Here is a 26,008-nt window from a genome sequence, read left to right as displayed (position 1 = left end):
GACTGACACTATAGAGATAAACACAGCCAGCTCTGACAAGTTGTTTGTCAGCAGCGTGGCTGTGATTTATAAGGGATTGCAGAGTGCAGGGGGACCTTAGGGGGGTTTGGGATAGCAACAGAGGCTGGGCTGTATAGGCAGATCCAGCCTCTGTATGCAGATAATATTCTTTAAACCCACCTCGGGTTCTCTTTAAGAAGAGACACACTACTGCATTGTCTGATCTCTGATCCATGCTGGAACGGTCTGTCCTAAGAAGAGACACACTACCGTATTTTCTGATCTCTGATCTATGCTAGAACTCTCTGTCCTCAGAACAGACACACTACCGCATTGTCTGATCTCTGATCCATGCTAGAACTCTCTGTCCTCAGAGGAGACACACTACTGCATTGTCTGATCTCTGATCCATGCTAGATCTCTCTGTCCTCAGAAGAGAGACACTACCGCATTGTCTGATCTCTGATCCATGCTAGACCTCTCTGTCCTCAGAAGAGACACTACTGCATTGTCTGATCTCTGATCCATGCTAGACCTCTCTGTCCTCAGAAGATAGACACTACTGCATTGTCTGATCTCTGATCCATGCTAGACCTCTCTGTCCTCAGAAGAGACACACTACCACATTGTCTGATCTCTGATCCGTGCTAGACCTCTCTGTCCTCGGAAGAGACACACTACCGCATTGCCTGATCTCTGATCCATGCTAGAACTATCTGTCCTCAGAAGAGAGACACTACCACATTGCCTGATCTCTGATCCATGCTAGACCTCTCTGTCCTCAGAAGATAGACACTACTGCATTGTCTGATCTCTGATCCATGCTAGACCTCTCTGTCCTCAGAAGATAGACACTACTGCATTGTCTGATCTCTGATCCATGCTAGACCGCTCTGTCCTCAGAGGAGACATACTACCGCATTGTCTGATCTCTGATCCATGCTAGAACTCTCTGTCCTCAGAAGAGACACTACCGCATTGTCTGATCTCTGATCCATGCTAGAGCTCTGTCCTCAGAACAGATATACTACTGCATTGTCTGATCTCTGACCCATGCTAGATCTCTCTGTCCTCAGAAGAGAGACACTACCGCATTGTCTGATCTCTGATCCATGCTAGAGCTCTCTGTCCTCAGAAGAGACACACTACCACATTGTCTGATCTCTGATCCATGCTAGACCTCTCTGTCCTCAGAAGAGACACACTACCGCATTGCCTGATCTCTGATCCATGCTAGAACTCTCTGTCCTCAGAAGAGAGACACTACCACATTGTCTGATCTCTGATCCATGCTAGACCTCTCTGTCCTCAGAAGATAGACACTACTGCATTGTCTGATCTCTGATCCATGCTAGACCTCTCTGTCCTCAGAAGATAGACACTACTGCATTGTCTGATCTCTGATCCATGCTAGAGCTCTCTGTCCTCAGAAGAGACACACTACCACATTGTCTGATCTCTGATCCATGCTAGAGCTCTCTTTCCTCAGAGGAGACACACTACCGCCTTGTCTGATCTCTGATCCATGCTGGAACTCTCTTTCTTAAGAAGAGACACACTACTGCATTGTCTGATCTCTGATCCATGCTGGAACGATCTGTCCTAAGAAGAGACACACTACCGTATTTTCTGATCTCTGATCTATGATAGAACTCTCTGTCCTCAGAGGAGACACACTACCGCATTGTCTGATCTCTGATCTATGATAGAACTCTCTGTCCTCAGAAGAGACACACTACCACATTGTCTGATCTCTGATCCATGCTAGACCTCTCTGTCCTCAGAAGATAGACACTACTGCATTGTCTGATCCATGCTAGACCTCTCTGTCCTCAGGAGAGACACACTACCGCATTGTCTGATCTCTGATCCATGCTAGACCTCTCTGTCCTCAGAAGAGACACACTACCGCATTGTCTGATCTCTGATCCATGCTAGAACTCTCTGTCCTCAGAAGAGACACTACCGCATTGTCTGATCTCTGATCTATGCTAGACCTCTCTGTCCTCAGAAGAGACACAACTGCATTGTCTGATCTCTGATTTATGCTAGAACTCTGTCCTCAGAACAGATATACTACTGCATTGTCTGATCTCTGATCCATGCTAGACCTCTCTGTCCTCAGAAGATAGACACTACTGCATTGTCTGATCTCTGATCCATGCTAGATCTCTGGGTCCTCAGAAGAGACACACTACCGCATTGTCCGATCTCTGATCCATGCTAGACCTCTCTGTCCTCAGAAGAGACACACTACCGCATTGTCTGATCTCTGATCCATGCTAGAACTCTCTGTCCTCAGGAGAGACACACTACCACATTGTCTGATCTCTGATCCATGCTGGAACTCTCTGTCCTCAGAAGAGACACTACCGCATTGTCTGATCTCTGATCTATGCTAGACCTCTCTGTCCTCAGAAGAGACACTACCGCATTGTCTGATCTCTGATCCATGCTAGAACTCTGTCCTCAGAACAGATATACTACTGCATTGTCTGATCTCTGATCCATGCTAGACCTCTCTGTCCTCAGAGGAGACACACTACCGCCTTGTCTGATCTCTGATCCATGCTGGAACTCTCTTTGTTAAGAAGAGACACACTTCTGCATTGTCTGATCTTTGATCCATGCTGGAACGATCTGTCCTAAGAAGAGACACACTACCGTATTTTCTGATCTCTGATCCATGCTAGATCTCTCTGTCCTCAGAAGAGGCACACTACCGCATTGTCTGATCTCTGATCCATGCTAGAGCTCTCTGTCCTCAGAAGATAGACACTACCGCATTGTCCGATCTCTGATCCATGCTAGACCTCTCTGTCCTCAGGAGAGACACACTACCGCATTGTCTGATCTCTGATCCATGCTAGAACAGTCTGTCCTCAGAAGAGACACACTACAGCATTGTCTGATCTCTGATCCATGCTAGAACTCTCTGTCCTCAGAAGAGACACTACCGCATTGTCTGATCTCTGATCCATGCTAGAACTCTCTGTCCTCAGAAGAGACACACTACTGCATTGTCTGATCTCTGATCCATGCTAGACCTCTCTGTCCTCAGAGGAGACACACTACCGCCTTGTCTGATCTCTGATCCATGCTGGAACTCTCTTTCTTAAGAAGAGACACACTACCGCCTTGTCTGATCTCTGATCCATGCTGGAACTCTCTTTCTTAAGAAGAGACACACTACCGCATTGTCTGATCTCTGATCCATGCTGGAACGATCTGTCCTAAGAAGAGACACACTACCGTATTTTCTGATCTCTGATCTATGCTAGAACTCTCTGTCCTCAGAGGAGACACACTACAGCATTGTCTGATCTCTGATCCATGCTAGACCTCTCTGTCCTCAGAAGAGACACACTACCGCATTGTCCGATCTCTGATCCATGCTAGACCTCTCTGTCCTCAGGAGAGACACACTACCGCATTGTCTGATCTCTGACCAATGCTAGAACTCTCTGTCCTCAGAAGAGACATTACTGCATTGTCTGATCTCTGATCCATGCTAGAGCTCTCTGTCCTCAGAAGAGACACTACTGCATTGTCTGATCTCTGATCCATGCTAGAACTCTCTGTCCTCAGAAGATAGACACTACTGCATTGTCTGATCTCTGATCTATGCTAGACCTCTCTGTCCTCAGAAGAGACACACTACCACATTGTCTAATCTCTGATCCATGCTAGACCTTTCTGTCCTCAGAAGAGACACACTACCGCATTGTCTGATCTCTGATCTATGCTAGACCTCTCTGTCCTCAAAAGAGACACTACCGCATTGTCTGATCTCTGATCCATGCTAGAACTCTCTGTCCTCAGAAGAGACACACTACTGCATTGTCTGATCTCTGATCCATGCTAGAACTCTGTCCTCAGAAGAGACACACTACTGCATTGTCTGATCTCTGATCCATGCTAGACCTCTCTGTCCTCAGAGGAGACACACTACCGCATTGTCTGATCTCTGATCCATGCTAGATCTCTCTGTCCTCAGAAGAGACACTACCGCATTGTCTGATCTCTGATCCATGCTAGAGCTCTCTGTCCTCAGAAGAGACACACTACTGCATTGTCTGATCTCTGATCCATGCTAGACCTCTCTGTCCTCAGAGGAGACACACTACCGCATTGTCTGATATCTGATCCATGCTAGACCTCTCTGTCCTCAGAGGAGACACACTACCGCATTGTCTGATATCTGATCCATGCTAGATTTCTCTGTCCTCAGAAGAGACACACTACTGCATTCAAATTACACACAACTGATTTTTATTTCAAACAACAAGATTTGACCTTATTCGAGACCTACTAAAACATAACTTTTACTTATTTATTAATAACGTACAATATTTTCTATTTTTCCTTTTTATCAATTTTCAATTGTCTAGCTGGGCAGTTAAATAAACGTTTAACCCAAGGGGCTATATGTGTTGATTAGTCACCCAGGGTTACTGCCTTCAGCCAAACACTAATTTTGCTGAGTAATTTCTACCTAAATAAAGAAAAGCCCTCCACCAAAACCGACATGTTTCGGCTCATAAAAATAGAGCCATCGTCAGGGCATATATAATTAAATCAAAATCCCCTAAATCCTATTGGGTACTCTATCTTCCCCCTGTAGTTTACTACAGGGGGAAGATAGAGTACCCAATAGGATTTAGGGGATTTTGATTGATGACCATTTGGACCAATGGAAATCCTAATGGTTGATGGGAGGCACTAAACGATATGACTCCACCCACTCTCATGGGTATATAAGGGAGATGAGCAACGCTGCTCATTTGATAGCTGACTTTGCCTGAGAGAACATCTCTCTTTTCTTATTTTCCTTGATAATGATTTTGTAAATAGCTGTGTGTCTCTACTATAATGCACTTTGCACCCTAGCACTTTAATTATATATGCCCTGACGACGGCTCTATTTTTATGAGCCGAAACATGTCGGTTTTGGTGGAGGGCTTTTCTTTATTTAGGTAGAAATTACTCAGCAAAATTAGTGTTTGGATGAATGCAGTAACCCTGGGTGACTAATCAACACATATTGCCCCTTGGGTTAAACGTTTATTTAACTGCCCAGCTAGACAATTGAAAATTGATAAAAAAGCAAAATAGAAAATATTGTACGTTTTTAATAAATATGAAGTAAAAGTTATGTTTTAGTAGGTCTCGAATAAGGTCAAATCTTGTTGTTTACACTACTGCATTGTCTGATCTCTGATCCATGCTAGACCTCTCTGTCCTCAGAAGAGACACACTACCGCATTGTCTGATCTCTGATCCATGCTAGACCTCTCTGTCCTCAGAAGAGACACTACCCAATTGTCTGATCTCTGATCCACGCTAGACCTCACTGTCCTCAGAAGAGACACACTACCGCATTGTCTGATCTCTGATCCATGCTGGAACTCTCTGACCTCAGAAGAGACACTACCGCATTGTCTGATCTCTGATCCACGCTAGACCTCTCTGTCCTCAGAAGAGACACACTACCGCATTGTCTGATCTCTGATCCATGCTGGAACTCTCTGACCTCAGAAGAGACACTACCGCATTGTCTGATCTCTGATCCACGCTAGACCTCACTGTCCTCAGAAGAGACACACTACCGCATTGTCTGATCTCTGATCCATGCTGGAACTCTCTGACCTCAGAAGAGACACTACCGCATTGTCTGATCTCTGATCCACGCTAGACCTCACTGTCCTCAGAAGAGACACACTACCGCATTGTCCGATCTCTGATCCATGCTAGACCTCTCTGTCCTCAGGAGAGACACACTACCGCATTGTCTGATCTCTGACCCATGCTAGAGGTGTCAGTCCTCAGAAGAGACACACTACCACATTGTCTGATCTCTGATCCATGCTAGAGCTCTCTGACCTCAGGAGAGACACACTACCGCATTGTCTGATCTCTGACCCATGCTGGAACTCTCTGACCTCAGAAGAGACACTACAGCATTGTCTGATCTCTGATCCATGCTAGAACTCTCTGTCCTCAGAAGAGACACACTACCGCATTGTCTGATCTCTGATCCATGCTAGAGCTCTCTGTCCTCAGAAGAGACACACTACTGCATTTTCTGATCTCTGATCCATGCTAGAGCTCTCTGTCCTCAGGAGAGACACACTACCGCATTGTCTGATCTCTGATCCATGCTAGACCTCTCTGTCCTCAGAAGAGACACACTACCGCATTGTCTAATCTCTGATCCATGCTAGAACTCTCTGTCCTAAGAAGAGACACACTACCACATTGTCTGATCTCTGATCTATGCTAGACCTCTCTGTCCTCAGAAGAGACACTACCGCATTGTCTAATCTCTGATCCATGCTAGAACTCTCTGTCCTAAGAAGAGACACACTACCACATTGTCTGATCTCTGATCTATGCTAGAACTCTCTGTCCTCAGAAGAGACACTACCGCATTGTCTGATCTCTAATCCATGCTGGAACTCTCTGTCCCCAGAAGAGACACACTACTGCATTGTCTGATCTCTGATCCATGCTAGAGCTCTCTGTCCTCAGAAGAGACACACTACCGCATTGTCTGATCTCTGATCCATGCTAGACCTCTGTGACGAATCAACGTTTATTCGTCCTAAAAAAGTAGTTAGAGCCCTATAAAATATTCCCTGTCGCCACTATTAAAAGTGACAGCAGAGGGAAAGGCTTGGTTTATAAGAAGATCAGGGGAGCCAGGGGTTAACAGTCCCTCTCCCTGGTCAAATGCTAACAAACACTGGAAATACATTGCTTCTCCCATCCAAGGGTGGAATTTGTCACCTAGCCTTGCTGGGTAGTTATATAGCTCATCCATCAGAGGAAGGTGAGACATCAGCCTGACAGAACCAATCTATGCATCCACTGGTAGACAGCCGGGCACCGACCCAGCAGGAGTCCGACACACATAGCTGCCTTGTGGCCTGAGTTGAAAGGAGACAGGAATGATCCTTATCACGCCATCTGGCGGCACTCAAGCATTCAACAAACTGAAGAACCTATATTTAATAAATAGGCACAGTTTGGTAATATTTCTGGTGTTCCCAAGATCGCAGTTCCCTCAAATTCACGGAGTTTATTAGATTCCACACGACACTGGTCCTGAGAGATTTTCAGCCCTCTGGATCTTTCGGAACCAGTGCCAGTAAGGTGAAAGTGAGGGACGGTGCTATTAGCGATCCAGACTCCTCGTGTTTGCTATTAGCAGATTCCCCTACTTGTGCTGATTGTGAATATTCATTTGGGTTCCTGATATTACCCACGGGCATGCCGAGAGCGGGCAAAATATGAATTGGCTCAAAACCTCTCCCTGCCTAAGGGGGCACTGCCTTATTCAAATTGCAAGGCTGGACTTGTATGTGTCATAACTCCTCCCACCTATAGTGAGGAACAAAACTGACATGATCCAAAAGTCCAGCGTCCTTTACCTTCAATCTGATGCCTAGTAACATCCTGGCAGCCCGCAGGGACACGGGCCAACCTCCATCTTTGAACTTTCTAACAAAGGCCTGTTGGCCGCATGGCAACCGCCATTTTGGGACTTTCGCCAAAGACTTGCGATTGCCGCATGGACTACCAATAACGGTATTTGAACTGTATATAATCGGACATTCTGTTCCTTTTCTTCCCTTCTCTCTGTCAATCAATCTGTTCTAAAATAAGCTGTGTGTATGTAGTTTAGAAATAAACTAACGATTTTATCGTTCAGTCTTGTGCCTGTTCTGGTCATCTGATTGCTGCTATAACGAATCTGCCCTCTGAAGAGTCAGTCATACTACCGCATTGTTTTATGATTTGCTTATAAATGGTTGATTTGCTAGCTAGGCTGTAAATAACCGTTTCTTCCTTCTAGGATTAGCTAGTTCCAGATTTCCTGTGCGGAATCGATAACTTTCGTTTCTCGATTGTAAATACAATTCGAGATTGCATCATATAGGGACCCAGTAACCTTTCTTTAACGTCACATTGCTCACAGTCTTTAAGCCGTCGGAAGTGACTATTCCCCGAACGGTGACTTGAGCGTGTTGAACGTGATTGGGCTGGCTACCGTATTATGATAGCGTTAGAGACTGTCCGCTCCATACAACCGGACAGTGGTGGCAGTGTATTTACCCGATTTCCAGCGCGAAATCGATATTTTTAGTTTACAGATTGTATATACAATCAAAATTGTACATGTATGGGCACCTCCAACCAATCTTAACCGTTTACTACGCACACAGTGAATTTGCCTCCAGCAGTCTCTAGTGCATGAGACCTGCATGGCAACGGTGGCCTAGTAATACGGGATTGGTGGATGTTTGTCCCATTACATATTGTCGGCAGCTGCGCGACCAATCTTTATTGTCAGTCTGTTCACCGTACTTCCTGCGTATACTAACGGGAGCAGATTAGACGGGATTGGCACGCTCTGTCGCCCTTTTCTTCTTACCTCTGACGATCTAGCAACCGTTCTCGTTGTCCGTCTGCGCCCGTACTTCCTGCGTACGCTAACGGGAGCAGATCTCGACGGGATCGCGGGGCTGGATTGTCACACCTCTCTGTCCTCAGAGGAGACACACTACCGCCTTGTCTGATCTCTGATCTATGCTAGAACTCTCTGTCCTCAGAAGAGACATTACTGCATTGTCTGATCTCTGATCCATGCTAGAGCTCTCTGTCCTCAGAAGAGACATTACTGCATTGTCTGATCTCTGATCCATGCTAGACCTCTCTGTCCTCAGAAGAGACACACTACCACGTTGTCTGATCTCTGATCCATGCTAGACCTCTCTGTCCTCAGAAGAGACACACTAACGCATTGTCTAATCTCTGATCCATGCTAGAACTCTCTGTCCTCAGGAGAGACACACTACCGCATTATCTGATCTCTGATCCATGCTAGAACTCTCTGTCCTCAGAAGAGACACACTACTGCATTGTCTGATCTCTGATCTATGCTGGACCTCTAGGTCCTCAGAAGAGACACACTACCGCATTGTCTGATCTCTGATCCATGCTAGACCTCTCTGTCCTCAGAAGAGACACACTACTGCATTGTCTGATCTCTGATCCATGCTAGACCTCTCTGTCCTCAGAAGAGACACACTACCGCATTGTCTGATCTCTGATCCATGCTAGAGCTCTCTGTCCTCAGAAAAGACACACTACCGCATTGTCTGATCTCTGATCCATGCTAGAGCTCTCTGACCTCAGGAGAGACACACTACCGCATTGTCTGATCTCTGATCCATGCTAGAGCTCTCTGTCCTCAGAAGAGACACACTACCGCATTGTCTGATCTCTGATCCATGCTAGAGCTCTCTGACCTCAGGAGAGACACACTACCGCATTGTCTGATCTCTGATCCATGCTAGAGCTCTCTGTCCTCAGAGGAGACACACTACCGCATTGTCTGATCTCTGATCCATGCTAGAGCTCTCTGTCCTCAGAAGAGACACACTACCGCATTGTCTGATCTCTGATCCATGCTAGAGCTCTCTGACCTCAGGAGAGACACACTACCGCATTGTCTGATCTCTGATCCATGCTAGAGCTCTCTGTCCTCAGAGGAGACACACTACTGCATTGTCTGATCTCTGATCCATGCTAGACCTCTAGGTCCTCAGAAGAGACACACTACCGCATTGTCCGATCTTGGATCCATGCTAGACCTCTCTGTCCTCAGAAGAGACACTACCGCATTGTCTGATCTCTGATCCATGCTGGAACTCTCTGTCCTCAGAGGAGACACACTATTGCATTGTCTGATCTCTGATCCATGTTAGAACTCTCTGTCCTCAGAAGAGACACACTACTGCATTGTCCGATCTCGGATTCATGCTAGACCTCTCTGTCCTCAGGAAAGACACACTACCGCATTGTCTGATCTCTGATCCATGCTAGACCTCTCTGTCCTAAGAAGAGACACTACCGCATTGCCTGATCTCTGATCCATGCTGGAACTCTCTGTCCTCAGAGGAGACACACTATTGCATTGTCTGATCTCTGATCCATGCTAGAACTCTCTGTCCTCAGAAGAGACACACCACTGCATTGTCTGATCTCTGATCCATGCTAGACCTCTCTGTCCTCAGGAAAGACACACTACCGCATTGTCTGATCTCTGATCCATGCTAGACCTCTCTGTCCTCAGAAGAGACACACTACTGCATTGTCTGATCTCTGATCCATGCTAGAGCTCTCTGTCCTCAGAAGAGACATTACTGCATTGTCTGATCTCTGATCCATGCTAGAACTCTCTGTCCTCAGAAGAGACACACTACCACATTGTCTGATCTCTGATCCATGCTAGACCTCTCTGTTCTCAGAAGAGACACACTACCACGTTGTCTGATCTCTGATCCATGCTAGACCTCTCTGTCCTCAGAAGAGACACACTAACGCATTGTCTAATCTCTGATCCATGCTAGAACTCTCTGTCCTCAGAAGAGACACACTACCGCATTATCTGATCTCTGATCCATGCTAGAACTCTCTGTCCTCAGAAGAGACACACTACTGCATTGTTTGATCTCTGATCTATGCTAGAGCTCTCTGTCCTCAGAAGAGACACACTACCGCATTGTCTGATCTCTGATCTATGCTGGACCTCTCTGTCTTCAGAAGGGACACACTACCGCATTGTCTGATCTCTGATCTATGCTGGACCTCTCTGTCTTCAGAAGAGACACACTACTGCAGTGTCTTATTGTTATAAATTGTTGATTTGTTAGTTAGGTTGCAATTAACTGCTACTTAGTTTGAGTTAGTTTGAGGTCCCTCTATCTCACCAATCTGGAGAGTGGTGGCAGCATTACCTTGATTTCTACTGCAAAATCAATAGCTTTATTTTACTGATTGTACATACAGTCGAGATTGTATCATGCATGGGCACACCATCCAATCTTAAACATTTGCTGTGCTCACAGTGCCTCCAGAAGTCTCTAGTGGATGATACCTGTATGGCATCTGAGGCATAGTACGACAGGATTGGCGGGTGGTTGTCACAGCGGGGATGAGGGAGGAGGAGTTGGAGGGGAGTGGGGAGGAGGGAGGAGGAGTTGGAGGGGAGTGGGGCAGAGGGAGGAGGAGTTGGAAGGGAGGAGGGAGGAGGAGTTGGAGGGGAGTGGGGAGGAAGGAGGAGGAGTTGGAGGGGTGTGGGGATGAGGGAGGAGGAGTTGGAGGGGAGTAGGGATGGAGGAGGAGTTGGAGTGGAGTGGGGATGAAGGAGGAGTTGGAGGGGTGTGGGGATGAGGGAGGAGGAGTTGGTGGGGAGGAGAAAGGAGGAGTTGGAGGGGGTGGGGAGGAGGGAGGAGGAGTTGGAGGGGGTGGGGATGAGGGAGGAGGAGTTGGAGGGGAATGGGGATGAGGGAGGAGGAGTTGGAGGGGGGTGGGGATGAGGGAGGAGGAGTTGGAGGGGGGTGGGGATGAGGGAGGAGGTTTTAGAGGGGAGTGGGGAGGAGGAGTTGGAGGGGAGTGGGGAGGAGGAGTTGGAGTGGAGTGGGGATGAAGGAGGAGGAGTTGGAGGGGGGTGGGGATGAGGGAGGAGGAGTTTGAGGGGGGTGGGGATGAGGGAGGAGGAGTTGGAAGGGGGTGGGGATGAGGGAGGAGGAGTTGGAAGGGGGTGGGGATGAGGGAGGAGGAGTTGGAGGGGGGTGGGGATGAGGGAGGATGTGTTAGAGGAAACTGCAGTAAGACCACTTGTACATTCTACACAAATTCAGGTGCTTCTGACTTTCCACAAAGGAGAACCTTCTATGTAGCATCATGTTATGTTAAATGATATATTCCCCTTTTAGGCAAACTGAGCGCCATGACACTCTTAAAACCCGGCACTCTTAGGCAAATAAATGTAGAGGTTTTGAGGTCATATGGAACATGTGGCGTCTCTTAGCCACTCCCACAGGTTAGATACAGAACAGTAATAATCATAGACAAGGATTTTTTTTGGAAAGAACCACATGCATGTTTTATTTCTGAACTTTTATGGTGGACAACAAGCTCTGCATCCAGCAAAGGACATGCTATGCGTCCTGCCCAGTGATTGGCCATACCAGTGCTCAGGGAGGTCAGTGTGAAGGTGTCTCGGAGGAGGTCTCAGTGGTTACAGTTAGCAAAGAGGATCAGCGGCTCACCACTTCTATGAAACCTGAAGGCAACTGACATAGCGCTTAGGTCTGGACATTTCCATGGACCAGGTTAGAGCCACACAGTGTGACAATGTATGACAGCGGCTACACCTTCATTGGTTCCTCATACGCTAACATCACAAGACCAGAGTAACAGTGCTAGATGGAGAAAGACAGCAGGAAATGGTGAGAGCATCTCAGAGAAGACCACAAGAAGAGGTCAGTGCAGAGCTTCAGCATTTGACAGAATTATCCAATTCATCCAACAGGAAAATTTCACCTAATTAGTCAAATTGTCACCTTGTGACAACCAGTTCCTCCTGCTAAACAGTTTCTCCTAATCTTCTTGCATTGGAAGGTGTGTTTAGGAGTCACCATAGAATTGTCCAGCATTCTAGTCCCTACCAGCTGTACCCTCTTAGAAAATGCTAATATGTAGGAGAATTGTCACTTACAGACTGCGTATTCACCCAATTCACTCCAAAAACAACCCTTTTAAATAATGTTGTTAAATATGTGTCCCTTTATAAACACTGCAGTAGGTTTCCTAGTGAGTTTGGGACAATCCAGACAGATTCCAGGTCCACCTTGTGTTCACAGACAAACCCCTCAGTATTGCTGTAGATGGAAATCAGGCAAGCCTGCAAGATCTTATGCTGGTGAATATGTCTAGACCAAGTATTATTCACAATGAACAGAAGACACATTAGCATTATAAGTCATCGGCCGAGAATAAAGCCACACCTTCCAGCAGAACACTGTCCATGTTCAGTCGTCCTTGAGAAAGTTCAATCCTTCAACGAAACTTCTGGACTTCAGTGAATATCAGGCTGGAGGAAGACCTTGTAAGGAGACATTGTAGATCCTACACCTCATGCAGTTATAGACCACTCTTGAGGAACAGTGGATAGGGCAGAGAGATGGGGTGACGTGACATGGGAAAAAAGCACCAGTGGATAGAGTGAGCTCCAGGAAGTTTATGCAGAAAAGGCTGAGGGTTGACCATTACATGTTGTTTAGCTCCACCAGAGTCTGGTCCAGGGTCTGTTGAATAGTAATTTGCTCCTCTTTAGCTGTAGCAAGAGTCTCTGGAGACACAAAAATGGCAGAATCAGCACCAAACATCTCATAGCAGCTTGCCAACTCACTGCAAGACCTCAGCGTGTATTAATTGCCTTTATAAAACTCACCATTCAGGTAAAATGTGGGGCCAACCATCCACTAGTGAAACCACATATGCCTCAACCACATATCTCCCACACCTCCCCCATGTATCTCCCATGCCTCACCTACATATCTCCCAATCCCCCACACCTCAACCTCGTATCTCACAAACCTCAACCACATATCTCCCACACCTCCCCCACGTATCTCCCACGCCTTACCCACAAACCTCCCACACCTCACCCAAGGATCTCCCACATCTTAACCATGTATCTCCCACGCCCAACCCACATACCTCCCACAGGTCACCTACACCTCAACCACATATCTCCCATACCTCCCCCACATATCTCCCACGCCTCACCCACGTATCTCCCACACCTCACCCACGGATCTCCCACACCTTAACCATGTATCTCCCACGCCCAACCCACATACCTCCCACAGGTCACCTACACCTCAACCACGTATCTCCCACACCTCCCCCACGTATCTCCCACGCCTCACCCACAAACTTCCCACACCTCACCCACAGATCTCCCACACCTTAACCATGTATCTCCCACGCCCCACCCACATACCTCCCACATGCCACCTACACCTCAACCACATATCTCCCACACCTCAACCTCATATCTCACACCCCTCACCCACATACCTCCCACACCTCCCCCACGTATCTCCCACACCTCACCCACAGATCTCCCACACCTCACCCACATACTTCCCACATCCTCGTATCTCCCACACCTCGACCATTTATCTCCCACACCTCCCCCACTTATCTCACACCCCTCACCCACATATCTCCCCCACATATCTCCCACACCTCACCCACAGATCTCCCACATCTTCCCCACATATCTCCCACACTTCACTCACAGATCTCCCACACCTCAACCACATATCTTCCATGCCTCACACCTGTATCTTCCACGCCTCACACCTGTATCTTCCACGCCTCACACCTGTATCTTCCATGCCTCACACCTGTATCTTCCACGCCTCACACTTGTATCTTCCATGCCTCACACCTGTATCTTCCACGCCTCACACTTGTATCTTCCATGCCTCACACCTGTATCTTCCACGCCTCACACTTGTATCTTCCACGCCTCACACCTGTATCTTCCACGCCTCACACCTGTATCTTCCACGCCTCACACCTGTATCTTCCACGCCTCACACCTGTATCTTCCACGCCTCACACCTGTATCTTCCACGCCTCACACTTGTATCTTCCATGCCTCACACCTGTATCTTCCACGCCTCACACTTGTATCTTCCATGCCTCACACCTGTATCTTCCACGCCTCACACTTGTATCTTCCACGCCTCACACCTGTATCTTCCACGCCTCACACCTGTATCTTCCACGCCTCACACCTGTATCTTCCACGCCTCACACCTGTATCTTCCACGCCTCACACCTGTATCTTCCACGCCTCACACCTGTATCTTCCACGCCTCACACCTGTATCTTCCACGCCTCACACCTGTATCTTCCACGCCTCACACCTGTATCTTCCACGCCTCACACCTGTATCTTCCACGCCTCACACCTGTATCTTCCACGCCTCACACCTCCCCCACATATTTCCCACGTCTCACCCACATACCTCCCACACCTAACCCACCTACCACACCTCAACCATTTATCTCCCACCCCTCACCCACATACCTCCCACAGGTCACCCACATCTCAACCACATATTTGCGACACCTCAACCTCGCATCTCCCACTCTTCAACCACATATCTCCCACACCTCCCCCACTTATCTCCGACGCCTCACCCACAGATCTCTCACACCTCCCCCATTTATCTCCCACTCCTCACCCACATACCTCCCACATATCTCCCACGCCTCACCCACATATCTCCCACACCTCCCCCACTTATCTCCCACGCCTCACCCACAGATCTCTCACACCTCCCCCATTTATCTCCCACCCCTCACCCACATACCTCCCACATATCTCCCACGCCTCACCCACATATCTCCCACACCTCCCCCACTTATCTCCCACGCCTCACCCACAGATCTCCCACACCTCCCCCATTTATCTCCCACCCCTCACCCACATACCCCCCACATATCTCCCACGCCTCAACCACATATCTCCCACACCTCAATCTCGTATCTCCCACACCTCCCCACTTATCTCCCACGCCTCACCCACAGATCTCTCACACCTCCGTCATTTATCTCCCACCCCTCACCCACATACCTCCCACATATCTCCCACGCCTCAACCACATATCTCCCACACCTCCCCCACTTATCTCCCACGCCTCACCCACAGATCTCCCACACCTCCCCCATTTATCTCCCACCCCTCACCCACATACCTCCCACATATCTCCCACACCTCAATCTCGTATCTCCCACACCTCCCCACTTATCTCCCACGCCTTACCCACAGATCTCCCACATGTCACCCACATCTCAACCACATATCTGCGACACCTCAACCTCGTCAGACGTAGCTCCGCTCTATGTGTTTCATCAGTGTAGTAGCTTCTCCCTATGCATTTCATCAGCGTACTGACTCATGAGGGGCTGACGTCAGCTGTAGCTACTCCCTATGCATTTCATCAGCGTATTGAATCATGAGGGGCTGACGGCAGATGTAGCTCCTCCCTATGCGTTTCGTCAGCGTACTGACTCATGAGGGGCTGACGTCAGCTGTAGCTCCTCCCTATGCGTTTCATCAGCGTATTGACTCATGAGGGGCTGATGTCAGACGTAGCTCCTCCCTATGCGTTTCATCAGCGTACTGACTCATGAGGGGCTGACGGCAGATGTAGCTCCTCCCTATGCGTTTCATCAGCGTACTGACTCATGAGGGGCAGACGTCAGATGTAGCTCCTCCCTATGCGTTTCATCAGCGTACTGACTCATGAGGGGCTGATGTCAGACGTGGCTCCTCCCTATGCGTTTCATCAGCGTACTGACTCATGAGGGGCTGACGGCAGATGTAGCTCCTCCCTATGCGTTTCATCAGCGTACTGACTCATGAGGGGCTGATGTCAGACGTAGCTCCTACCTATGCGTTTCATCAGCGTACTGACACATGAGGGGCTGACGTCAGACGTAGCTCCTCCCTATGCGTTTCATCAGCGTACTAACTCATGAGGGGCAGACGTCAGATGTAGCTCCTCCCTATGCGTTTCATCAGCGTACTGAATCATGAGGGGCTGACGGCAGATGTAGCTCCTCCCTATGCGTTTCGTCAGCGTACTGACTCATGAGGGGCTGACGTCAGCTGTAGCTCCTCCCTATGCGTTTCATCAGCGTATTGAATCATGAGAGGCTGACGGCAGATGTAGCTCCTCCCTATGCGTTTCGTCAGCGTACTGACTCATGAGGGGCTGACATCAGATGTAGCTCCTCCCTATGCGTTTCGTCAGCGTACTGACTCATGAGGGGCTGACGTCAGATGTAGCTCCTCCCTATGCGTTTCATCAGTGTACTGACTCATGAGGGGCTGACGTCAGATGTAGCTCCTCCCTATGCGTTTCATCAGTGTACTGACTCATGAGGGGCTGACGTCAGACATAACTCAGTCATACACATTTCACCAGCATACTGACTCATGAGGGGCTGACATCAGATGTAGCTCCTCCCTATGCGTTTCATCAGTGTACTGACTCATGAGGGGCTGACGTCAGATGTAGCTCCTCCCTATGCGTTTCATCAGTGTACTGACTCATGAGGGGCTGACGTCAGACATAACTCAGTCATACACATTTCACCAGCATACTGACTCATGAGGGGCTGACGTCAGATGTAGCTCCTCCCTATGCGTTTCATCAGCGTACTGACACATGAGGGGCTGACGTCAGACGTAGCTCCTCCCTATGCGTTTCATCAGCGTACTGACTCATGAGGGGCAGACGTCAGACGTAGCTCCTCCCTATGCATATCATCAGCGTACTGACTCATGAGGGGCTGACGTCAGATGTAGCTCCTCCCTATGCGTTTCATCAGTGTACTGACTCATGAGGGGCTGGTGACAGGTTCGGCCGGCATTGATAGATGCTGGATTAGTGAAAGAGACACTATGTTGTTTAAAGCCTTGTTTGATATTAGCAATTTATCCTTTCTTTAAGGGATCTAGTGGTGCTGCCCACATACTGGAGGCCCCACCCACACCACATGACATATATATAAGTCCACCGTTGCACATGTAATAAAATTCCTAATCCTCCATTCTTTTCGATTAGTAAGCCTGTATACTCACCTGTTCCTCTGCTCTAGCCTCATTGCAATCTTATCACTTATATTCTTGTTATTAAAATGGTTTTACGCTATGTGGAGTCCTTTTAGTTTGTGACAGAGCAAGCCAGCTTTATATACGTCTATGGCTGCCTGGTGCGATTCAGTGTGGAGTTTATTCCCCCTCCCCAGCGATAATTCCTAACTCTGGATCCTTAGGAGGCCAATAGGGTGAGTGAGGGCACATAGGGGGAGTGTCCTGGCACATAGGAGGAGTGTGCTGGCACATAGGGGGAGTGTCCTGGCACATAGGAGGAGTGTCCTGGCACATAGGGGAAGTGTCCTGGAACATAGGGGGAGTGTCCTGGCACATAGGGGGAGTGTCCTGGCACATAGGAGGAGTGTCCTGGCACATAGGAGGAGTGTGCTGGCACATAGGGGGAGTGTCCTGGCACATAGGAGGAGTGTCCTGGCACATAGGGGAAGTGTCCTGGAACATAGGGGGAGTGTCCTGGCACATAGGGGGAGTGTCCTGGCACATAGGAGGAGTGTCCTGGCACATAGGGGAAGTGTCCTGGAACATAGGGGGAGTGTCCTGGCACATAGGAGGAGTGTCCTGGCACATAGGAGGAGTGTCCTGGCACATAGGAGGAGTGTCCTGGCACATAGGGGGAGTGTCCTGGCACATTGGAGGAGTGTCCTGGCACATAGGAGGAGTGTCCTGGCACATAGGAGGAGTGTCCTGAAACATAGGGGGAGTGTCCTGGCACATAGGAGGAGTGTCCTGGCACATAGGAGGAGTGTATTGGCACATAGGAGGAGTGTCCTGGCACATAGGGGGAGTGTCCTGGCACATAGGGGGAGTGTCCTGGCACATAGGGGGAGTGTCCTGGCACATATGGGGAGTGTCCTGGCACATAGGGGGAGTGTCCTGGCACATAGGGGGAGTGTCCTGGCACATAGGAGGAGTGTCCTGGCACATAGGGGGAGTGTCCTGGCACATTGGAGGAGTGTCCTGGCAAATAGGAGGAGTGTCCTGGCACATAGGATGAGTGTCCTGAAACATAGGGGGAGTGCCCTGGCACATAGGAGTGTCCTGGCACATAGGGGGAGTGCTGGCACATAGGGGGAGTGTCCTGGCACATAGGAGGAGTGTCCTGGAACATAGGGGGAGTGCCCTGGCACATAGAGGGAGTGTCCTGGCACATAGGAGGAGAATTCCTGGCACATAGGAGGAGAATTCCTGGCACATAGGGGGGGGGGGGTGTCCTGGCACCTAGGGGGAGTGTCCTGGCACCTAGGAGGAGTGTCCTGGCACATAGGAGGAGTGTACTGGGACATAGGAGGAGTGTCCTGGCACATAGGAGGAGTGTCCTGGCACATAGGAGGAGTGTCCTGGCACATAGGAGGAGTAGCCTGGCACATAGGAGTATCCTGGCACATAGGAGTATCCTGGCACATAGGGGGAGTGTCCTGGCACATAGGAGGAGTGTCCTGGAACATAGGGGGAGTGCCCTGGCACATAGGGGGGGTGTCCTGGCACATAGGAGTGTCCTGCACATAGGGGGAGTGTCCTGGCACATAGGAGGAGTGTCCTGGCACATAGGAGGAGTGTCCTGGCACATAGGAGGAGTGTCCTGGCACATAGGAGGAGTAGCCTGGCACATAGGGGGAGTGTCCTGGCACATTAGAGGAGTGTCCTGACACACAGGAGGAGTGTCCTGGCACATAGGAGGAGTGTCCTGGCACATAGAGGGAGTGTGCTGGCACATAGAGAAAGTGTGCTGGCACATAAGGGGAGTGTCCTGCCACATAAGGAGAGTGTCCTGCCACATAGGAGGAGTGTCCTGGCACATAGAGGGACTGTGCTGGCACCTAGGGGGAGTGTCCTGGCACATAGGAGGAGTGTCCTGGCACATAGGGGGAGTGCCCTGGCACATAGGGGGAGTGTCCTGGCACATAGGGGGAGTGTCCTGGCACATAGGGGGATTGTCCTGGCACATAGGGGGATTGTCCTGGCACATAGGGGGATTGTCCTGGCACATTGGAGGAGTGTCCTGGCACATAGGAGGAGTGCCCTGGCACATAGGAGGAGTGCCCTGGCACATAGGGGGAGTGTTCTGGCACATTGGAGGAGTGTCCTGGCACATAGGAGGAGTGTCCTGGCACATAGGAGGAGTGTCCTGAAACATAGGGGGAGTGCCTATGTGCCTATGTTTAGTGAAAGAGACACTATGTTGTTTAAAGCCTTGTTTGATATTAGCAATTTATCCTTTCTTTAAGGGATCTAGTGGTGCTGCCCACATACTGGAGGCCCCACCCACACCACATGACATATATATAAGTCCACCGTTGCACATGTAATAAAATTCCTAATCCTCCATTCTTTTCGATTAGTAAGCCTGTATACTCACCTGTTCCTCTGCTCTAGCCTCATTGCAATCTTATCACTTATATTCTTGTTATTAAAATGGTTTTACGCTATGTGGAGTCCTTTTAGTTTGTGACAGAGCAAGCCAGCTTTATATACGTCTATGGCTGCCTGGTGCGATTCAGTGTGGAGTTTATTCCCCCTCCCCAGCGATAATTCCTAACTCTGGATCCTTAGGAGGCCAATAGGGTGAGTGAGGGCACATAGGGGGAGTGTCCTGGCACATAGGAGGAGTGTGCTGGCACATAGGGGGAGTGTCCTGGCACATAGGAGGAGTGTCCTGGCACATAGGGGAAGTGTCCTGGAACATAGGGGGAGTGTCCTGGCACATAGGGGGAGTGTCCTGGCACATAGGAGGAGTGTCCTGGCACATAGGAGGAGTGTCCTGGCACATAGGAGGAGTGTCCTGGCACATAGGGGGAGTGTCCTGGCACATTGGAGGAGTGTCCTGGCACATAGGAGGAGTGTCCTGGCACATAGGAGGAGTGTGCTGGCACATAGGGGGAGTGTCCTGGCACATAGGAGGAGTGTCCTGGCACATAGGAGGAGTGTCCTGGCACATAGGAGGAGTGTCCTGGCACATAGGAGGAGTGTCCTGAAACATAGGGGGAGTGTCCTGGCACATAGGAGGAGTGTATTGGCACATAGGAGGAGTGTCCTGGCACATTGGAGGAGTGTCCTGGCACATAGGGGGAGTGTCCTGGCACATATGGGGAGTGTCCTGGCACATAGGGGGAGTGTCCTGGCACATAGGAGGAGTGTCCTGGCACATAGGAGGAGTGTCCTGGCACATAGGGGGAGTGTCCTGGCACATTGGAGGAGTGTCCTGGCACATAGGAGGAGTGTCCTGGCACATAGGAGGAGTGTCCTGAAACATAGGGGGAGTGTCCTGGCACATGGGGGGAGTGCTGGCACATAGGGGGAGTGTCCTGGCACATAGGAGGAGTGTCCTGGAACATAGGGGGAGTGCCCTGGCACATAGAGGGAGTGTCCTGGCACATAGAGGGAGTGTCCTGGCACATAGGAGGAGAATTCCTGGCACATAGGAGGATAATTCCTGGCACATAGGGGGGGTGTCCTGGAACCTAGGAGGAGTGTCCTGGCACCTAGGAGGAGTGTCCTGGCACATAGGAGGAGTGTACTGGGACATAGGAGGAGTGTCCTGGCACATAGGAGGAGTGTCCTGGCACATAGGAGGAGTGTCCTGGCACATAGGAGGAGTAGCCTGGCACATAGGGGGAGTGTCCTGGCACATTAGAGGAGTGTCCTGACACACAGGAGGAGTGTCCTGGCACATAGGAGGAGTGTCCTGGCACATAGAGGGAGTGTGCTGGCACATAGAGAAAGTGTGCTGGCACATAAGGGGAGTGTCCTGCCACATAAGGAGAGTGTCCTGCCACATAGGAGGAGTGTCCTGGCACATAGAGGGACTGTGCTGGCACCTAGGGGGAGTGTCCTGGCACATAGGAGGAGTGTCCTGGCACATAGGGGGAGTGCCCTGGCACATAGGGGGAGTGTCCTGGCACATAGGGGGAGTGTCCTGGCACATAGGAGGAGTGTCCTGGCACATAGGGGGATTGTCCTGGCACATTGGAGGAGTGTCCTGGCACATAGGAGTGCCCTGGCACATAGGAGGAGTGCCCTGGCACATAGGAGGAGTAACCTGGCACATAGGGGGAGTGTCCTGGCACATAGGGGGAGTGTCCTGGCACATAGGGGGAGTGTCCTGGCACATAGGGGGAGTGTCTTGGCACATTGGAGCAGTGTCCTGGCACATAGGGGGAGTGTCCTGGCACATAGGAGGAGTGTCCTGGCACATAGGAGGAGTGTCCTGCACATAGGGACATAGGGGTAGTGTCCTGGCACATTAGAGGAGTGTCCTGACACACAGGGGGAGTGTCCTGGCACAAAGGAGGAGTGTCCTGGCACATTAGGGGAGTGTCCTGACACACAGGGGGAGTGTCCTGGCACATAGGAGGAGTGTCCTGGCACATTGGAGTCCTGGTCTCCTGTATCTACTGATAATATCTGAGCAGGACTTGTGTGGGAGGAGTCCCGGCCTCCTGCCTGTATCTACTGATAATATCTGAGCAGGACTTGTGTGGTAGGAGTCCTGGCCTCCTGTATCTACTGATAATATCTGAGCAGGACTTGTGTGGGAGGAGTCCCGGCCTCCTGCCTGTATCTACTGATAATATCTGAGCAGGACTTGTGTGGGAGGAGTCCTGGCCTCCTGTTTCTACTGATAATATCTGAGCAGGACTTGTGTGGGAGGAGTCCCGGCCTCCTGCCTGTATCTACTGATAATATCTGAGCAGGACTTGTGTGGGAGGAGTCCTGGCCTCCTGTTTCTACTGATAATATCTGAGCAGGACTTGTGTGGGAGGAGTCCTGGCTTCCTGTATCTACTGATAATATCTGAGCAGGACTTGTGTGGGAGGAGTCCTGGCCTTCTGCCTGTATCTACTGATAATATCTGAGCAGGACCTGTGTGGGAGGAGTCCTGGCCTCCTGCCTGTATCTACTGATAATATCTGAGCAGGACTTGTGTGGGAGGAGTCCCGGCCTCCTGCCTGTATCTACTGATAATATCTGAGCAGGACTTGTGTGGGAGGAGTCCTGGCCTCCTGTATCTACTGATAATATCTGAGCAGGACTTGTGTGGGAGGAGTCCCGGCCTCCTGCCTGTATCTACTGATAATATCTGAGCAGGACTTGTGTGGGAGGAGTCCCGGACTCCTGCCTGTATCTACTGATAATATCTGAGCAGGAATTGTGTGGGAGGAGTCCCGGCCTCCTGTATCTACTGATAATATCTGAGCAGGACTTGTGTGGGAGGAGTCCCGGCATCCTGTATCTACTGATAATATCTGAGCAGGACTTGTGTGGGAGGAGTCCCGGCCTCCTGTATCTACTGATAATATCTGAGCAGGAATTGTGTGGGAGGAGTCCCGGCCTCCTGCCTGTATCTACTGATAATATCCGAGCAGGACTTGTGTGGGAGGAGTCCCGGCCTCCTGCCTGTATCTACTGATAATATCTGAGCAGGACTTGTGTGGGAGGAGTCCCGGCCTCCTCCCTGTATCTACTGATAATATCTGAGCAGGACTTGTGTGGGAGGATTCCCGGCCTCCTCCCTCTATCTACTGATAATATCTGAGCAGGACCTGTGTGGGAGGAGTCCTGGCCTCCTGCCTGTATCTACTGATAATATCTGAGCAGGACTTGTGTGGGAGGAGTCCCGGCCTCCTGCCTGTATCTACTGATAATATCTGAGCAGGACTTGTGTGGGAGGAGTCCTGGCCTCCTGTATCTACTGATAATATCTGAGCAGGACTTGTGTGGGAGGAGTCCCGGCCTCCTGCCTGTATCTACTGATAATATCTGAGCAGGACTTGTGTGGGAGGAGTCCCGGCCTCCTGCCTGTATCTACTGATAATATCTGAGCAGGACTTGTGTGGGAGGAGTCCTGGCCTCCTGTATCTACTGATAATATCTGAGCAGGACTTGTGTGGGAGGAGTCCCGGCCTCCTGCCTGTATCTACTGATAATATCTGAGCAGGACTTGTGTGGGAGGAGTCCCGGACTCCTGCCTGTATCTACTGATAATATCTGAGCAGGACTTGTGTGGGAGGAGTCCTGGCCTCCTGTATCTACTGATAATATCTGAGCAGGACTTGTGTGGGAGGAGTCCCGGCCTCCTGCCTGTATCTACTGATAATATCTGAGCAGGACTTGTGTGGGAGGAGTCCCGGACTCCTGCCTGTATCTACTGATAATATCTGAGCAGGAATTGTGTGGGAGGAGTCCCGGCCTCCTGTATCTACTGATAATATCTGAGCAGGACTTGTGTGGGAGGAGTCCCGGCATCCTGTATCTACTGATAATATCCGAGCAGGACTTGTGTGGGAGGAGTCCCGGCCTCCTGCCTGTATCTACTAATAATATCTGAGCAGGACTTGTGTGGGAGGAGTCCCGGCCTCCTCCCTGTATCTACTGATAATATCTGAGCAGGACTTGTGTGGGAGGATTCCCGGCCTCCTCCCTCTATCTACTGATAATATCTGAGCAGGACCTGTGTGGGAGGAGTCCAGGACTCCTGCCTGTATCTACTGATAATATCTGAGCAGGACTTGTGTGGGAGGAGTCCCGGCCTCCTGTATCTACTGATAATATCTGAGCAGGACTTGTGTGGGAGGAGTCCCGGCCTCCTGTATCTACTGATAATATCTGAGCAGGACTTGTGTGGGAGGAGTCCCAGCCTCCTGCCTGTATCTACTGATAATATCTGAGCAGGACTTGTGTGGAAGGAGTCCTGGCCTCCTGTATCTACTGATAATATCCGAGCAGGACTTGTGTGGGAGGAGTCCCGGCCTCCTGCCTGTATCTACTGATAATATCTGAGCAGGACTTGTGTGGGAGGAGTCCCGGCCTCCTCCCTGTATCTACTGATAATATCTGAGCAGGACGTGTGTGGGAGGAGTCCCGGCCTACTGCCTCTATATACTGATAATATCTGAACAGGACTTGTGTGGGAGGAGTCCTGGCCTCCTGTATCTACTGATAATATCTGAGCAGGACTTGTGTGGGAGGAGTCCTGGCCTCCTGCCTGTATCTACTGATAATATCTGAGCAGGACTTGCGTGGGAGGAGTCCTGGCCTCCTTTATCTACTGATAATATCTGAGCAGGACTTGTGTGTGAGGAGTCCTGGCCTCCTGTATCTACTGATAATATCTGAGCAGGACTTGTGTGGGAGGAGTCCTGGCCTCCTGTATCTACTGATAATATCCGAGCAGGACTTGTGTGGGAGGAGTCCTGGCCTCCTGCCTGTATCTACTGATAATATCTGAGCAGGACTTGTGTGGGAGGAGTCCCGGCCTCCTGCCTGTATCTACTGATAATATCTGAGCAGGACTTGTGTGGGAGGAGTCCCGGCCTCCTGCCTGTATCTACTGATAATATCTGAGCAGGACTTGTGTGGGAGGAGTCCTGGCCTCCTGTATCTACTGATAATATCTGAGCAGGACTTGTGTGGGAGGAGTCCCGGCCTCCTGCCTGTATCTACTGATAATATCTGAGCAGGACTTGTGTGGGAGGAGTCCTGGCATCCTGCCTGTATCTACTGATAATATCTGAGCAGGACTTGTGTGGGAGGAGTCCTAGCCTCCTGCCTGTATCTACTAATGATATCTGAGCAGGACTTGTGTGGGAGGAGTCCTGGCCTCCCGTATCTACTAATGATATCTGAGCAGGACATGTGTGGGAGGAGTCCTCCTGGCCTCCTGCCTGTATCTACTGATAATATCTGAGCAGGACTTGTGTGGGAGGAGTCCCAGCCTCCTGCCTGTATCTACTGATAATATCTGAGCAGGACTTGTGTGGGAGGAGTCCTGGCCTCCTGCCTGTATCTACTGATAATATCTGAGCAGGACTTGTGTGGGAGGAGTCCTCCTGGCCTCCTGCCTGTATCTACTGATATTATCTGAGTAGGACTTTTGAGGGAGGAGTCCTGGCCTCCTGCCTGTATCTACTGATAATATCTGAGCAGGACTTGTGTGGGAGGAGTCCTGGCCTCCTGCCTGTATCTACTGATATTATCTGAGTAGGACTTTTGTGGGAGGAGTCCTGGCCTCATGGCCTCCTGCCTGTATCTACTGATAATATCCGAGCAGGACTTGTGTGGGAGGAGTCCCGGCCTCCTGTCTGTATCTACTGATAATATCTGAGCAGGACTTGGGTGGCAGGAGTCCCGGCCTCCTGCCTGTATCTACTGATAATATCTGAGCAGGACTTGTGTGGGAGGAGTCCCGGCCTCCTGCCTGTATCTACTGATAATATCTGAGCAGGACTTGTGTGGGAGGAGTCCTGGCCTCCTGCCTGTATCTACTGATAATATCTGAGCAGGACTTGTGTGGGAGGAGTCCTGGCCTCCTGCCTGTATCTACTGATAATATCTGAGCAGGACTTGTGTGGGAGGAGTCCTGGCCTCCTGCCTGTATCTACTGATAATATCTGAGCAGGACTTGTGTGGGAGGAGTCCTGGCCTCCTGCCTGTATCTACTGATAATATCTGA

The 26,008-nt window shown here is 50.1% G+C and overlaps 1 protein-coding gene across 2 annotated transcripts in view; it reads right to left on the bottom strand.

The window, feature by feature from the left end:
- Positions 1-11,928: 11,928 nt before the first annotated feature.
- The window catches only part of TPM2 (tropomyosin 2), a 155,129-nt gene continuing 141,049 nt past the window's right edge, over positions 11,929-26,008 (bottom strand). For both annotated transcript variants that reach the window (XM_068253468.1, XM_068253450.1), the window contains exon 9: positions 11,929-13,204. In XM_068253468.1, coding sequence (XP_068109569.1) covers positions 13,122-13,204 — 83 coding nt within the window. In that variant the 3' untranslated portion in view covers positions 11,929-13,121. The remainder of the gene's footprint in view (positions 13,205-26,008) is intronic.

The sequence above is a fragment of the Hyperolius riggenbachi genome, chromosome 1, assembly GCF_040937935.1.
Source record: "Hyperolius riggenbachi isolate aHypRig1 chromosome 1, aHypRig1.pri, whole genome shotgun sequence".
Taxonomy (NCBI): Eukaryota; Metazoa; Chordata; class Amphibia; order Anura; family Hyperoliidae; genus Hyperolius; species Hyperolius riggenbachi.
The sequence above is the reverse complement of the archived record's forward strand: the minus strand, read 5'-3'. Positions and strand labels throughout refer to the sequence as shown.